A 17378-nucleotide genomic window follows, 5' to 3' on the forward strand; every position below is an offset into this window, starting at 1 on the left:
TTATGGGTAATAATAAACGTGACCTCAAGCCGTATATCTTTCTTCCGCATAACTAAGAGCATGCTGACGCACAAAATTGGAGATTGAAATTGATTTGATTCTTATCCAAGTCAATGTCTTTGTGGAGTTAATATCCTAAGGGGGCGCCCTAGCACGGTCGCGGAAGGCGATGCAGACCCTTTCTATTAACCAGTTTGTGCTTCGTTCGTTATAGGTACATAGTGGTTTCTTGACTTGAATATTTATAAAGGTTAAATCTGTGCCTTGAGACAAAGACGGGTCTTTTACCAGGTTTCCTACTGGAGATACTTGACGGTTAATTTCACGAATTTCGATTTTTTTCAATGACTATCACCACGGCGCAAAATCGCGTAAAGAAAATCCAACCAGCCAAAGCGTAATATAATCCTTCAACTACAAGCAAAGGCTGCACGTATGCCACATGTCGTAAATCAAAGCTACAATTTGGGAAATAGTGAGACCTTGCAGCCAGTTTTTCGATAACGCGCAGTCGTTTCGAGTCATCCTAAACACCTTTCCTCCTTCCGCGAGTCATCCTTCACTTCTTTGCCTCCCCTCCTGGCCCTCCCTTCCGAGGCGCGCAGGCCCTCCCCTCAAAGGCAACACCAGCAGCCGCCCGGTTATACGTTTTCTTAGCTGCTTGGTTTTGAGGTCGCATCGTCATTCTTTCGTTTTGCGAATTTCTTTTTGTGGCGCGATGGAAGTGTCTAGCAAGCCCCAATGGAAACGACGCCGTCGAAAAGAATGGAAGCCTTGGAAAAGGAAGACGTGCAACAAACAGAGACTTTTGTCAAATTAACATAAAATGATCTCAATAATTTTTTCTTATCTTTTGATAAAATTGTCAGAAGTACATGTCTACAGTGCGTTTTGTTTTAAAATGAGTAATTTTTAATGAAGCCATAGCAAGAATGAATATAAATAAAATATGGTTAGATTCCGTAGTAGTGAAAATTTCTTTTCTATTGATAGTTTCTATTATTTTTTATGAAACGATGAAAATGTTTTATTTTTCACGTCTTGATAACATGGTGAGAGAAAAACTTCATGTTTATTCACATTGCTACGCATAAGATCTTACACCGCATAACAAAAAAATTATCAACTTTGATTCTCAGAAGAGAAATCTTGCACCAACCTGCCACCCTACCTCTCCTATCAAGTTATGTGCCTGAGTGTCCAACCACCCGACGCGATGATTAGATGCGGAAATTAGTTCAGCATTAGTTTGAGTTGAGGATATTTCGCTTAAGATGAGACGATATTAGTTTTCTCCACTTGCATACATTATAAATTCCATATAAGCGTTTTTTTTATTTTTTAATGTGCAAATTACGATTTTATTCGTGAGATATATGTTACGGACTCAATGATTGCGCTGGCAAGTCAGAAGCCTGTCTCGGAAAGCGCGCGGCTGCAAGGAAATAGTTTCTTATTCTTGGAGAACCCATATTTTACCGCAATGCACCCGCATTTTGGTAACCACATTCTCATAGGTCTTTCATAGCTCCCATTAGCTCAAACATTGGAAAAGGCTCAAGAGTGGCGGCGGGCACTACCCTGCCCACCGCGGTAACCCCTATTGTGACCGTAAACCCTACCTCAGTCTTACGATTTTTATCTAGCGTTTAAAAAGTTTTCTACTAAAAGCATAGCTGTCCGTTTGTAGAAATGCCGCTACCTGCTTTATTGCCTCGTTATATGAAGGGTTTTTGCCATTTTGAGGATCGCTTATCTTCGATACAGGTGATTTCTACGAGGTGGCTAGCCCGGAGTTTTCCACAAATGCTCTTCCCAATTGATTAAAAAACATTCCTTTCACGATTTTACCGAGAAAATTAGTCAACTTTTACTAGTAAGTGTCAAAGGATATCAGTGCTTGTGCTACGGAAGCGAGGAACCAAAGTCTATTTTCCCTAGAGCGTGAGATTTCAGCATTGAGGACGAACTACCACTACTGGAGGATATCTCGCAACGATAAAAAGGTTCCTATGATTTCCAAGATAAATATCTCACTGATTTCGTGTGCTGTATTATGCAGGGTATTATTTTCTAATTTCGATTTTCATCTTTGATGATCCAGATTGTTGATATTTCGGATAAGAAAAATTGAGCGAATGGAAGTAACACGAAAAGAAATACATGACGTTATTGTTAATGGAAGTGGAAATTCGTTGTCTTCAAAACGTAAATTTGCCGTTCAATACCTTCTCAATAAGTTTAACTGGAAGCAGGAAGTGAAGACGAAGGAAGTGATGCAGAATATCATGAACATATACTTTTTCAATACGTATTTCAGAAATGGGACGAATGCAAGAGAACCAGCGACAGGTTTGAAATAAAACGTCGATGTTGTTAGAGAAGGGTAAACCCACCTGACATGCATAATAATCTCCTTGAGACTCCTTGCACAGTTTGTAACCTATTATTGGTTAACGTATTCGTATTGGCTTTACTTTCCTCCTAGGCGATTTTATTTCACTATTGCTATCTAATTCCTGGTTTTTCTGGGTAAAGCAGCAAGGAATGGTTTAAGGGAGACCTTAAGAGGTCTAGTGATAGGTATAACAATAAGAGCAGAAAAGTGACTGGTTAGAGAAAGCAACAGCAGCGGAGCTATCGCTAGCCACATCTGTGACACTGCGCTCGCAAGGGAATGATGCGGCAGCGAAGATAATCACGGAAATGACCACGACCAACCCCACCCGAAGGAAACGGATATTACAGAAATTGAGGAAAATACCTACAATTCAAAATGCACTGACGAAATCTGACTGCATCACAATTTGACAAAATTTCTATCCAAAATTATTCGTAAGACTGCCAATATCCGTGGCTATCAGCTTTATCCTAGTTATGAAAGGGCTAGACGAAAAAAAAATCTTCATACCCAGAGGAGGCATCAGTGGAAGAAAAAAATTTAAAGTGGACCTTCAAGGGCTTCTGAACCACACAGCATCGCGCATCATAGCATCAATGCCAAAATTCAGTGCTGATTACGGGGTCAACTTTTCCCTTGAATGCAAATGAAAACTAGTTGTGGAGCAGGTGAACTTATTCTTGATGTTTCCTTATGATTTAAATACTTTTGTTAATTTATAATGGTTCATATATAATTTCATGTTTTCCATTGCATTTTCAAAATATAAAATGTTTGCGAGGTGATTTCTGATGAGTGTTATATCAGGAAAAATGATGACACAAAGTTCAACAATTAATGAAGTACTACTTTTGTCTTGAAATGCAGGTTTCGGCTCTCCCACGGAGTTTTTTTTCATCATGTTCTGTTTTATTGCTTCTTTTCATCGGTGTTAATAAAAAAATATTTCTAGCTCTAACTTAAGTAACCATTGCTTTGCGCATCCAAGTGTGATTTTCAAGCAAGCTAGCTGACATATATTGTTACATTTTATTAATAATTAATTATGTTGGTTTAATATATTTCACGTAAGTATATATCAAATGAGAAACCTCTCCATTTTTCGTTTGCCACCCGTTTTTCCGTTCCGTTTCGAAAACTGCGAGCGATGATGTTTTCATTACATAAAATGACTCTACATTCCGTTAAAATAACATCATAAACCACAATTCAATTCTGAAATCTTATTTTTTAATTTTGTTTTATTCCAAAACCACCGAATATAGCTCAAAATGAGCCATTATGTATTGAGTATTCAAAAAGTTTAACAATTATTTACACGAACGACCAAGCCTACCCAGGCGGGACTCGAACCCACGATTTCTTGTTTGGCAGGCGAGGACATTACCCAGCCGACACTGAGGTCGGCGGCGTTATGTTGACGAAATGCCTGTTTACATAATGAAGATATCAACGCCAACAATTTCGGAAAAGGTGTAAAGTCAAAAGGACCTTCGCATTCACTAGCATATTTTTTCAGGGCATGAGAGAGGAACCAGAAGTTGGCTTCTACTATTTTTAATTGGCTCGCTGCCACTTAGGTGTCACATATCAACTTCGACTGCGACCCCTGTTCCAGCGACCTGTATCAAATTTATCCTGAGTATCAAATTTCTCCTCGGAGTCGTCGCGGGTGAAGGTGGGCGACAGTAGCCTTCCCCACCCCCCCCCCTTTCTCTCCCTCGCGGCGCTTCGGCTTCCGTCTCCATATCCCGGCGCTGCGGCTAGAGGCCTTCGTGAGCCGTTAAATTGGGAAATTCAAACGCTAGGGCGCCCCCTTAATTACATTCATATTATGTGCTTGTTATTTTCACTCCGAGATCTCTTATTCCATGATTCACAAGTAGCTAACAAAACACGAATGAAAAGGATCTGGAAAAAATTAATAGGACAATGCTTGTTCTTAATTTTCAGTTAATTCTCCCGTTCGTTTAATCTGCTTCATTTTGTTCCTCTCTATTGTTTTTGACGCCGCCCCGATTCAAGTGCCCTTGTGCACTGGAATATCACGCTTAGTGCCCTTTAGTGTGGACAATTAATGTATTGCTAATTTTGTCCATAAGGTGATCATTGAGGCCTTGTTCCTATGTTCCGTGAATGCACTCTTTCGCTCTTACCGGCACTTTTCGATCGTCATGTTTCGGAAGTGACGTCACGTGGTGCGATTGCAATCCGCTCTTCAACCTTTCCACTACGACCGCCAGAGGGAGAAAATTTGGTTCATTATATCGATTTGGATGGAATTTGATTCGAGGAAATGATTCAGTTCATTAAATAGGTCATAATGAATCGAGTTAATCTCGAATCCGAATTAATCTAGAATACATGTGAATCTCAGGGTGTCCAGTGCCCGGGAAAGGGCAGCAGCCGGGTAGGGATTTTACAGCCGCACCAAAACGTGAAATGCCAGACAAGACAACAAAATCGATATATTCTTGACTCAAGTAAGATTCGAAAACACGAAGGATAGAAGGACAGGTGACGTCAACGTCTGCTGATGGGGTCGAAGCAGCTTCTTAGCACGCATCGAATAAATTTAAATTTTGAATAATGTATCTATTAAACCACAGCCCTCACCCTGTGGCATTTTTTTTAGTGTTTTTTATATTTATATTTAGTTTCCCCCCCCCCCCAGAAATTCCTCCGAATTCCTCCGAACTTATCCGCAGAAGGTTTTTCGCGCGAAGACCCTTTGACTCAAAGGCTCGGGGACTCCTGTCTCCGAAACTCTGCCTCCGGAAATCAGCCTCCGAACCCAGCCTCCGAACCCAGCCATACCTGGAGAGCAATATAGGTAGTACGGCGGAGGAATACCTACTCCTTGGCAATCAAAGAGAAATGGGTGCTGAGGCACAAGTATGCAGTTTGGAGTGAGAAGTGCTTCCATAGTCCTATCACAATTCTCCCTCCCTCCAACACCTCACCCCACTATGTCTCTCCCCTCCATGAATTCCAATGAATTTCCCAGTGATTCCAGTGATGTCTCCAACCCAGAAGATTGAGGGGAAAATTTGGGCCTGTACGCTGTTCCCCCCTCCTACCCCGGCTGGGATGACGGACGTTTGCAGAGGTGCCAGTTAACAGGGGCGCTTTAGGGGGAGATTCGCAGCTGATTGAACATCGTCCTTTACCCCTCCACTCCTTGGCAAAATCCCTCGCCTCCACTCTGACACGTCTCGGAGTACGCAAGTCCTCTTTTGCTCGGGTGCTAGTGGTGGACGGATGGCGTGGCTGACATGGGTGATTTTAGCAAAATTATACAGTTTGTACTTAGTTTGGTAATGTTTCCAATGGGATCATTGGTTATCATCGTCGTTTCCTGTAATAATTCTGATTTTGAATACTTCTACTTCAAATGGATATTGATTGAAAATAACTCGTAAATTTTTTGACAATTGTTTCTTGAGTGCTGATTTCTTGTTTGTGGAGTCTTTCGCTGAACCAGCTTGTGGCCAACGATTGGAGTTTTTTCCCTATGTCTGGGGTCTACGTGCACAATCTCCAAACGACGCAACGCCACAACCGTGCAAGATGCAAAACTTGCCGGATCCTCATTACCGAACCCCTTCCCGATCAGTCCCTCGCCTTCCCTCTCCCCCCAGTTTCTTAAATTCCTTGCACGATGAAAAACAGTATATTTACTGCTGTGCCAGAAATGCCCCGCTTTTTATATCGGCCTATCCACCACCCCCTGTGCATCCGAATGAATGGGCATCGCTCCTCCTGCAATAGCGTTTCTTCTCTTTCTGCCTCCCTTCCAGTCGCCGTACATGCTTCCTGCCACATTGACGACTGTTACAAAGTGGGAATATTGGCCTCCTTCCCCCCGCCTACCACCCCCCTAGAGTTGAAGGACCTGGAGCAGGCGTGCATTTGGGCTTTCCGCGCGTTTTCTGTACCAGGAATCAACCGCGCCCACTAGAAAGAGCACAACCAATCCCCGTCAACCGTTTTCCCTCCCTCCATCTCTACCCTCTCATTTTCACCCTTCCTTCTACTCTCACTTTTCCTCCTCTTCTCACTTGAGAAAGATGGGCAGCGTCCGATCGAAAATTCGAAAGAAATAACCATTCCCCGTAAGTTCCCTCCTTGTATTCTTCGTTTATTTTTCCTCTATTACCAAGTTTTTTTATGTGCCCCCACTAGAGCATTGAAGTAATTTTGGGTGCTTAAAAAAGTTCTTATCTATCGCAGTAATCACTTAAGATTAACCTGGAATTTTGTTAACTTTCCCTGTGAAATCTGGAATGATGGATGCATTTTTCTGCTCTGAATGCCTGGACACGCTGAATCTGCCAACTCTCTGCTTTTAAAATAACACGACGGGCAGCTATTCACAGAGATTATTATTTTGCATGTTAACGACATCTTTACTAAATTGCTTTATGATTTAAAAAACCACCTCAATTTGTCTGAACATCATGCTCGTGAACATATATATTAATATGTTCTTAATTTTTTATTTGCTATGATGTTATTTAATGTTCATGATTATGCTATATGAAATTAATAGTCCACATTTGATAAATTTCTTGTGCAATGCAATTGCTACAATTGCAGCCACTCTCCGTCGCCTCTGGCGTACTTTATTCGTGATCACTGCTGCAATTCCATTTAGTGCAGTCAAATATCGCAACAAAACTGCACAACAACAACATTGCACTGTTTTCTCTCCCTCAAAGTTCGTTATTCAACTTTTTTCAGTATCAAAATCTGCCACTTGACAGTGGTGGCACTAGTTACAAATCAGGGCGAGAAAGAGCATAGCGGGCACCAATAGAGTGCTGCACCTAGAGGGACCTCCATGGGTGCACACTATGCATACTGGAACGTGGCCTTGGTCTGCCTCCGAGGAAATGCTGTGTCACGGGTGCCGAACTCAGTGCGGCTGCACGACGGGAACTTTGAATATTTTTCGCTTTAAAACGTACAGAGTAAAGTGAAACGGTGGTTTGAGGAATTCCGAAAAAATATACAAATGATCACCTCACCACTGAATCTGAAGGCGTACCCAACGAAATCAGCTAAGATATCCATATGCTGATTCCTTTGTGCATATATTGTATTTAAGCAATCAATTTCAATATATTAGAGTAGCCTCTTGGTTATTTTCAATATATTGAAATTGATACAGGGAAGGTGAGGTAAGATAACTGTTGTCCTATCTCGTCTTATTATTTTTTACGGTGTTAGATGCTTCTAGTAAACATTCGATTTATTAAACTGGTCAGGTGAAGGAGGCCATTACATATGTAAATTATCGTAAATCGACTCAGTTGCTATCTGTGACTTCCCGAATGAATGAAAAGAGGCTAAAAGCAGGAGGAGAAGTCGAGGAGAGGCCTGACTTCGCATCGTCTGTTTTTACGGAGAGTTCCTGAAATCGACTTTGATTTAAAGAATTTGACCGATGGAAGAGAAAGTTGAGTCGTGGCTAAATTATTGTCTCTTACGTATAAAATGCTAAATTTGCAACTGCCCACTTTTTATAATCGAGGCAGTGCTGTAAATGGTGGGTGAAGGGAGGCTATGTAAGTATGGCTGTTGGGATGTGAGCTTGCATTTGATCAATTCTTCATTAGTTCAACCGATTCTGGCGTCATATAATATAAGTTCGACTTCTTGAAATGAAAGGTAGTCGGACTTTAGCACAATAATTTAAGTTTTCGCTTACAAAGCCGTCATCCGGTTCAAGACACATCACAGAGAGGAAAAGTGCCACCGCGTGTCATTCCAATCACGGCTTTTCTCTCCTCATCTTTCGAAAGATTTTTCAGTCGAGCAAAGACGCAGAGTCAGAGGCACTTATCGTTTTAAATTGGTAATGTGTTCATGGTTTGATTCAGCCCTTTGGTATTTGTCACCCGGGATAGGATAATGCCAAGAGTGACCACCTGCCGTTCTCTACTTTCCATACAATCGCCCATTAACTCCTGTGCGAAACGGTTCTCTTCGGTAGTTAAGTAGACAGTGCGTCCATTTATTAACACTCCTTAGCATTAGGTCCCAGCTTCAAACCGGGCCTCTGACATCACGGTGACGATGACCAGGAGCCCATTGACGACACGGATTCAGCCATTTGTCGTTTTGGGATTGCGCGTGACTGTTTGTGACGTCAGTGCAGTGCTTATAAAGCACGCAATTCGCACACGAGGGGACATATCATCCGGCCTTTAGTTTGGCCCCAATTCACAACGAGAGGATGAGTCGCAATGGCGCATGTAAACGACACTTACATTGCATCAGCAGGATCATTACAGCAGTTGCCTCTGTCTGTGCCTCCAATCGCCAATGACTTAACACGATGGATCGATAAGGAATGGAGAGGTATCAGATCAATTCAAGGTTTGCCCCTCAATAGACCACCAACGTTACCGTTTGCATTTCAATGTATATGAATAGTATAATGCACATAATGATGGATGCCGCATTGCCACGTCCATATCCTGGCGTACGATTTAAAATTTCTAATTCTAAACGAATTCGGCCCATGGAAATTAATTTTTTCTTTACTTTCGGGAGAGGTTGGGAGGGCATCAGGGCACCCCTTGTTGTCACTGTCATTATACTGTGGGATGATTGCCGATTTGGCGAAGGGCATGACGATCAACCCTCTCCGCGTCAACTTTCGCCTTCTTGCTTTCTTCCGGCACTCCGCCCGCCTTCCACCACAGCTTCCGCTCATGCCCTCTCTTTTGTCTCTTTGCAGTGCGTGAGACCTCGGAGTGGCAGCACCGGGTTTCCCTCATTCGGAAGAGGAGGAGGAGGGCCCAACGGAAGCGCTATGGTGGCCAGGTGAGTGAGTATCCATCTTAAGCCTCGTTTACATCAAGTTCAATTGTCGTTGTAAAGGAGTTGAACGATTAAGAACAGCGGCGACTGGTTCTCAAAAAAAAACTTTAAAAGTGTCGATTAAATCGATTTGCAACGATCATAACCTGAAAAAGATGCGGCATCTCTTGAAGGTAACCAGTAGCGAGGGAATAAATAATAATAACTGTTGTGCAGACTGTGCTTACCTGCTACACTTTTCCACGCCGTTTTTCGCCTATTTTTGCGTTAGCGTTTCCTAAAATCAGATTGGTATCGCCGTTTGGTGACTTTGTAGCAATGTCTTCCATTTGGTCGTTCAATATATCGTTTTATTCATCTTCACCTACCTCTGGGGGCAAAAAACTTATCATTGAAATATTTTAATACTCTTCTATAAGTCTATTAGAGCATATTATTTCCTAGATTGCTCTACAAGCTATCACATACTCTAAATTATATTATTTGACGACAAAAATTACGCCTGTATATTGTCTATCGTCGCAACATCCATAACATCATATTATGTAGTACATATTATAAATAACAACCGGCGAAGTCCTTGAACGCATTCCAGTTAGCTCAATAATTAAACACCTAGACGAGCAAAACTTGTTGATGAGAACTCAACCTGGATTCAGGAGAAGTACATCATGCGAAACCCAATTAGCGCTTTTCGCCCACGAGATTTTAGTCTCCGGAAGGGACAACATTCTAGTAGACGCGATTTTTCGTGATTCCAAAAAAGTATTGGATAAAGTACCCCACGGAAAGCTAAAAATAAAACTTGCCTAAAATCTTACGGCCTAGATGAAAATGTTATTTCCTGGATAAAAGAACTTTTGAGCGACCGCGTGCAAAGAGTAGTACTAGACGGTGTAGTCTCCCACGAGGTTAGTGTCACTTGTAGCGTCCCTCAGGGTAGTGTCATAGGCCCACTCCCATCCTTTCTTTCTATCACGACATTTGTGTAGTAGTACACAGCAAGCTACGATTATTTGCAGACGACGCGTCGCGACGCTGTAGTTCACAGGGAAATCCGTTCCAGTAAAGATAGGGATGAAATAACGAACGACCTTACCGCAAATGAAGCATGATGCAATGCGTGGCAGCTAGAGATAATTTGAAAAAAAATGCGTAGTAATGAATTTCTGGAAAAAGAATAACTCCCTACAATGTAGCTACATCGTTCGGGGCACCCAATTAAAGGCAGTTGAATCCTTGTAATATCCAGGAGTTACGTTCCATAATGATATATCGTGGAATAAACATATGCGTGAAATAACAGTTCGAGCTAATCGTAAAAAAGGTTATGTTAAAATAATATTAGGAAATTGCGACGACAAAGTGAGAGAATTTAGCTACTTCACTCTCGTTAGACCCCATTTAGAACACTCTGCCAGTGTTTGGGACCCTCATGAAAAAGGCTTAATAACAGATTTAGAACGCGTGCTAAAGAGCTGACAGGTACGTGAAAGGTCGTTACGATAGTCTTGTTAGTGTAACTGACCTCTGTTAGACAAACTCGGATGGGAATCTCTGTCAGACCGTAGACTGAAGCATAGACTAGTCCTATTAAGTAAATGGTCTATTTTGTGATCAAGTCTTACGAAATATCTTACGAACGCCAACATTCTACGGAAGATCAGATCATATAAATAAAATAAGAGAGATAGACTGTAGAGCAGACAGATTCAGAATATCTTTTTTTTCCACGGTCAATGAGAGATTATAACGGCAGCAATAGAACTCACAAATAGATTAGATGACTTGTAGTGTGGTCTTTTAACTTCTGTATAACTCAATACGTGTTCCTAAATTTTATTATTATTTCTGACAGTATGTGGCAGTATAATTTTTAAGTATGCGTAAAGTTTTTTGACCGTGTGGTGTGCATGTGGGAGTCCAAATGCATGCTGGTGGATGGTCATCCCCTGCCAAACACCCTATAGAGGTGGCTCGCAGGGTATTATGTAGATGTAGATGCATTCCATTTCCTCGCTTTCATAACTTGAATGAGTCCTTGAAATCTTACCAGTGTCGTAACTATGGGGAGGATAAGGGATAGATACCCCCCAAAGCCTCAGAGAAATTTAAAAATTATTTTAAACTATCATCTAGTTTTGCCATGTAATAATTGCATCTGCTTAAATTTAAATCTTTGGTGCCAAAATGATGGAAAATGTATTACCAGGCATGCTATTTTTCAAAAATTTCCCGTACCCAGTTGCCTAAGTGTGGGGGGTAGAAGCCCAAGCCTCCCCAGAGCCTATTCCTTGTTACGCTGCTGAAATCTCATCCCTTCCTTCTCCGACTGAGGTGTTCCAGTCGCCCATCACTGCTAGATTTTCCTTACCCGCAGTTTCTCTTAATTATTCCCTCGAGCTGTTCATACACCTCATCTTCCTCCCTATGATTATTAGTAGGCATGTAGACTTAAACCAACACAAGGTGGGTGGGCCTCAATTTCTACCACCAGAATCCTATCGCTTACCTGATCTGTATCTACCACACGCTTACCCATCATCCTGTTTAATACTGAAGCTACCCCTCGTTGAATTTCCTCCCCACCACTGTAAATAACCCTATATCAATCTCTCCAGTTATCATTCCTTTATTGATTTTCCTATTTATGTTTTCTAGCTTCCCCGCTCTCATGATTGTCCTCACATTTCAAGAACTTACATATATTGCTGCCTTCTTCTTCTTCTCCTCCATCTCCTTGGTCTTCTTGGCTTATATCTTGATTGCTGCCGATGATGATGATGATAGATTAGATTAGATTAGATTAGATTAGTTAATGCGGTGGGGGATCAGCTCCCAGGGCACTTAGACCTCCTATGATGATGATAAGTCTGTGCAAGAATTTAGCATGCTGACGACCCCGAGGGCCCTGCCACCTCGCTGCCGTGAACGACACCCGCCCTTCGCGGATGGGTCCCGTTCGATGAGTTTCCGACACTCATTTGTTTGTTGTAATCGATGTTTTAAGGTAAGAAATATTTGGTCCCGCTTCCATTCCAACAGTGTTTTATACGTGACACCAATACTTGGACTACCTTTCGTTTGGCTCCTTCTCTTCAACCTATCTCGCATGGATGGCCCTACCGGGAATAATTTAGAATTAATCCCGCCAGTGCGGCTTTAGGGGTCATAGGAACTCGCAGGTATTTCCACGGCGACGAGGTTGTAGCCCAAGGGAAAGGCCGAATTAGATGACCTAGTAAAAAATTCAATGTTGCGACAATTCCCTTTTGTACCTAGTATATATGGAGCGACACATTTCTATGGTCCTGATGTATTCTGAATGCGATATTTCTTGGCTTCCTTGGGGTTTAAGCTGGCCATTGGTTAAAGTTCGTTGGAGATTTCCGTCGACCGGTCGGTCATGATCGATCTGCTGCCGCGGCGATCCTCAATTTGCGACTAATCGTAGAAGTTGAGTGAGCAATCGGATAACCGCAACTGTTGTTTTTGGCTCGCACTTTCGAGTGAGTGTACATTTACCACTAAACAGTGGTGTGGTGTTCGAAGTGCACCACGCGCGGAAGCTGTCCAAGTCCCCTGGATTGCCTTCTAACAACTATTTGTAAGGGAGTAGTGTTAAAGGGGATAGGGTTGGTGCGGTGGCTTCCCACCCTGTGGGCTCGGGTTCAAATCCCGGCGGTGGCAGATAATTTTCAGAGACTGCCCGATCCCCGCTTCAATATTGTGTGGAGCACAATTCAAGCCCAACACTCGGTCCGTCGGAAGGGACGTAAAGCTGTGGTCCCCTTGGCGCCTTTCCTTAAGAGCAGGCTAGTGCCGACGCCATGATTCTCTCCATCCTTCCTTCCATAGCCTTCCTTGCTTGTGGTGCAAATGACCACGGATGTCGGTTGCCTCCTTCAAGCACTGGGTGAGTGACACCTGGAGGAATGTCGCTGAAGCTCTCATCTGAACATGGCGGACTGCCCTTCCTGTAAGTTGAAAACATGGTCCTAGGACCATGGTTGCAAACTTCAATTGTTAATTAAGGCCGCCTGGTTGCACGATACCACTAATAACACCCCTTCATTCTAACGAGTTACGTGTGGATGTAAGTGTTAGTACGGAAATAATACCCTCAAGAACCGTAGAAGTGATTCTGGTGAAGTCTTATTGGGTTTTCCACCGGGCGAGTTGAATGCAGGCTGACGTTTCCCTCTAATTCCGTCTAATGAAGGGATAATTTTTTATGCACTTTGTAAATTTTGTTTTGCTTCGTACCAAATCTCGGCCTGCCAATCGAAGCCAGTGTTTCATTCTTTACCCGTTATTTGAAGATGAATTAAATTCTTCCTCGGCGGAATGGAGTAATTATTAAGCCATTGTGAGACTCATTAATTAAAAAAATAATAAGTTTTAGATTCCTATGATAAGGTCAAGAAAGCATGCAATAAATTGAAGTAATTTGTTGTCCTTGATTCGGTTGACACGCTCACTCGTCAGGGAAACCAACGAAAATGACGTCACTGATTGTTTGTTTCTTTATTCGCTTCTTCTCGCAGTGTTGGGGCCAGAATTCAGATAACTTGATCGGAAAAAATGTCATCCTTGTACAGGGAAAGTACCAAGCTATGTGGTTCATTTCAATCGGCGAAATCTAGCATTTCTTTAAATTTGCCTTATCGTGATAATATAAAACAAAGCCGAAAATCGTGTTAGTTTCACCATTTATAACTCGAGAAAGGCTGCATCGATTTTATGATGTTTGGTTTATTGGATTCGTCTCAGCCCCGGATAAAACATAGGACATTAAAAAATCAGAAAATTTGTTGGAAAAATTGATCATGATCTTAGGGGTATATTTTTAGGAGTTGGTAGCACTGCAAAAGCTATCAAGTCGGTCAAAGCTAAATGATTTGTTGTGTTTTTACCAATTAAATGACTGACCTTTGTAGTTATATAAAAAACGTTTTAATTTTTAAAACATGTCAAAAAATTAAATTAAAATAAAACCATTTAATTTAAGCTAAGCGCAGCTCAAGTTGTGTGTTCAACAAAAAAGTCACTATCCTGTGTGTAAACAAATATCTTAGCAATTTTTGACTATTGGTAATGATCGTGTTCCTGATGATGAATCATGAATCGGATTGATTTCGTTTCCCCGGAAATTTTGCAGCTTCGTTTTATCGAAATCTCATCAACTAAGAGTTGCCGAAGGTGATTGATAACCACAAAAATCACAAAGGGTCTAGCAGGTTAAGATGGTGAAAAGTGCCCCCCGATATTTTGAGAAATAAAAATTATACACTTAAAGTGCATCCAAAATTATGTGTTTTTCCCAAAGTTTCAGACCTCAACAATGGAAATTTTTTTAAAATTAGTATTCTACCGATTAAGGTAGGTTTTCATGGAGTATTCAAGAAGTGAGCTGGGAGCCTCCCTTTCCTTCCAGCACTACCTTCTTTAATTCACTGTAAGGCCTACTCTCTTTCAATCTATCTAAAAATCCTATTCTTTTCCTTCCCCTCCCTCGTTTCCCTAACATTCTACCCTCTAACCCCATTTTCAACATCCCCTCACCGCTACGCACTAACTCCATCCATACCTTCTGTCTCCTCCGTATCTCATCTAAAAGCTGCCTCTCCTTGCCAACCATATCCAGCACTTCGTCGTTCCTTTTCCTCTCCGTCCATTTCACCCTCTCCATTCTTCTCCATACCCACATCTCGAATGCCTCCAATCTTCTCTCGTCTTCTTTTCTCAGTGTCCATGTTTCCGCCCCGTTGAGAGCTACACTCCAGATCAAACTCTTCACTAACCTTTTCTTTAAACTCTCACATAACGATCCTCTCAGAAGCTCCTTCCTGTTCATGAACGCCTCCTTCGCTAATGCAATGAGGAACTTGCATGGGTCGTAGATTGCTCTAAAAACTATTTTGAATAAGTCAAATGGATACATTAGCTCGCAAAAATACCTTCAGTTTCTCCATTCAACTTCAAAAGAAATAAAAAAATTGCATTTAAAATCGAGAAAAATTTCTCTGAGCCGACCACTGCGCGAAGACACCCGAGCGTTGCCGAGGCCAGGCGTGACGTCATAGGTGCCTAAACAACCGTAGGGAGTAGGGAAATACGCTGAGCGCATGGTGTAAAATTTGTTTTGAGGGAGTATTTAGCCGCTCATCGTCACTTTATTTTGTTCTTTTATTCTTGGGCAAGTTCTCCTATTGCTATTGTGCCTAGATTATTACTTGGGATATTAATAATGCGGCATCGGGATTATGAATATATATATGAAATACAAGCGTTTCACTTCGTGTGTTTTGGTTATCAGAAAAATGGATGATAACTTTGCCACTCGTTCGAATAGTACACCTGAAATTCATCTACGTCTACATAATACCCCGCAAGCCGCCTAAAAGGCGTGTGGCATGGGGTGTTAGGACACCAGCCTTTTTTTAGGACACCAAAAATTGATGCCACGACCCTCATGGAATTTGTTAAGACAAATTATTGCTATACGTCGGCGGCAAATCGAGTTGTAAAAGAAACTTGAAATACTGGAGGATAACGATCGTAAGCTGTGCTGTTGAATTTGGCAACGCCGGATTAACGGAGAAGGTAGTCCTATCCGTCCTACGGTACGAATTCACAGCCAAACAGTCTGCACACTATCCACATGTGAGATCGCGAATCGGTTCCGCTGCCAACACACACACAAGCTACAACCTATTTCAATAATATAGGTAAATCCATAAACAATATACTAGCATATACCATAATAATATAGTGGGAAATAGGCAAATACTCTTATCAAAAACTGGATGTCACTATCACATTCTTATATTCATCAAGTACAACTTACAATAACAGAACTCGTTATGATGAATACAACTATTTATTCACTGATTTAAACCCTTAAATTATACCACACAAGTGACACAGGTGACATTTCTCACTACTATTCGTTAAAATAATGGAATAACAAACTTCACACACAGGTTTTATTTCAATAGCGTGTTCGTGAAATGTCATATCTACGGTGAACAACGGAGATTAGCACGCCACTGACAATTTTTACACTACTGTTAGACATTTATCGATAGCGTAGTAGCACTTTTTACAATTCAATCACGATGGAACACTGATAACTCATGGCCGATATTTTTCAACCTTGTCAAACTTTGTGCATTACAACCACTGGCACTGTGATTATTAGCAGTAGCTTAACGGGAGATGTCACGTTGAAAATAACACTATTTTGGCACAAAAATGTTTCTATATGTCTCCAATCAGCGAGCAAAAGTTGCATTGACTGGAATTCACCCCATAATACAAGCACAGACAGTCCTAAACGACGAATTCTCCGGTACCTACGAATAAACGGATGAAGTTATTGTATATAAAAGCTAAGCGGACATTAGTAAACATCAAAATCGTTCTAATTACATACTTAAATGAATGATATGCCGTCGATAACATCAACTTACAATTAACGTATCCCCCTTCCAATGGCCGTGGCTCAGACTCCTACAACGATGTTATTTAGGTATTTCAAATGTATGGTTTAACTGCTCCAGTTTTATATTTTATGCCCTTACTCAGATATTAATATTATAAATAATGCAAAATACGAGGGCTTCCAAGCCTCTATCGTCGGATATTTATCTTTAAATGGAAAATAATCAACACGTCTAACAAACGAAGCTCTCACAACTGCTGGAAACTATTACAAACAATCACAACAATAGCTTCGCGTGATGTTTAGGCACCTTTGACGTCATCGAGGCTTCGTCGGCAGTGGCTTGGGGGTGAGGGAGTTTTTCCCGCGCTTTAAAATTCGTTATATTTATCATTAAATATCTCGCGAAGGAAAACTCAGATTTACATGCGGTTTTCTTTGTTGTACTCAGAAAATAATTTTCTGTCCGCCTATGAAATAAAAAAAATTCATGCAAGTTCCCCATTCTCTTCCTTATGTCCTTACTACTGTATCCGTTTTCCTCTAACGTACTGCCTAAATAGTTGAATTGCTCAACCTGCTCAAGTTTTTCCCCACCCACCTTTATCTTGAGTCTCACATTCCTCGCTCGTGATGCTTTACAAAACCGCATAACCTTAGTTTTCTTCTGATTAATCCTCATCCCATACTCCTCGCAAC

The 17378-nt window shown here is 41.5% G+C and overlaps 1 protein-coding gene across 1 annotated transcript in view; it reads left to right on the forward strand.

The window, feature by feature from the left end:
* The window catches only part of LOC124158454 (protein cycle), a 190374-nt gene that overhangs the window by 57764 nt on the left and 115232 nt on the right, over positions 1-17378 (forward strand). The window contains exon 2 of the mRNA XM_046533544.1: positions 9150-9235. Within this exon, the coding sequence (XP_046389500.1) occupies positions 9225-9235 (11 nt within the window). The 5' untranslated portion in view covers positions 9150-9224. The remainder of the gene's footprint in view (positions 1-9149; positions 9236-17378) is intronic.

The sequence above is a fragment of the Ischnura elegans genome, chromosome 5 (assembly GCF_921293095.1).
Source record: "Ischnura elegans chromosome 5, ioIscEleg1.1, whole genome shotgun sequence".
NCBI lineage: Eukaryota > Metazoa > Arthropoda > Insecta > Odonata > Coenagrionidae > Ischnura > Ischnura elegans.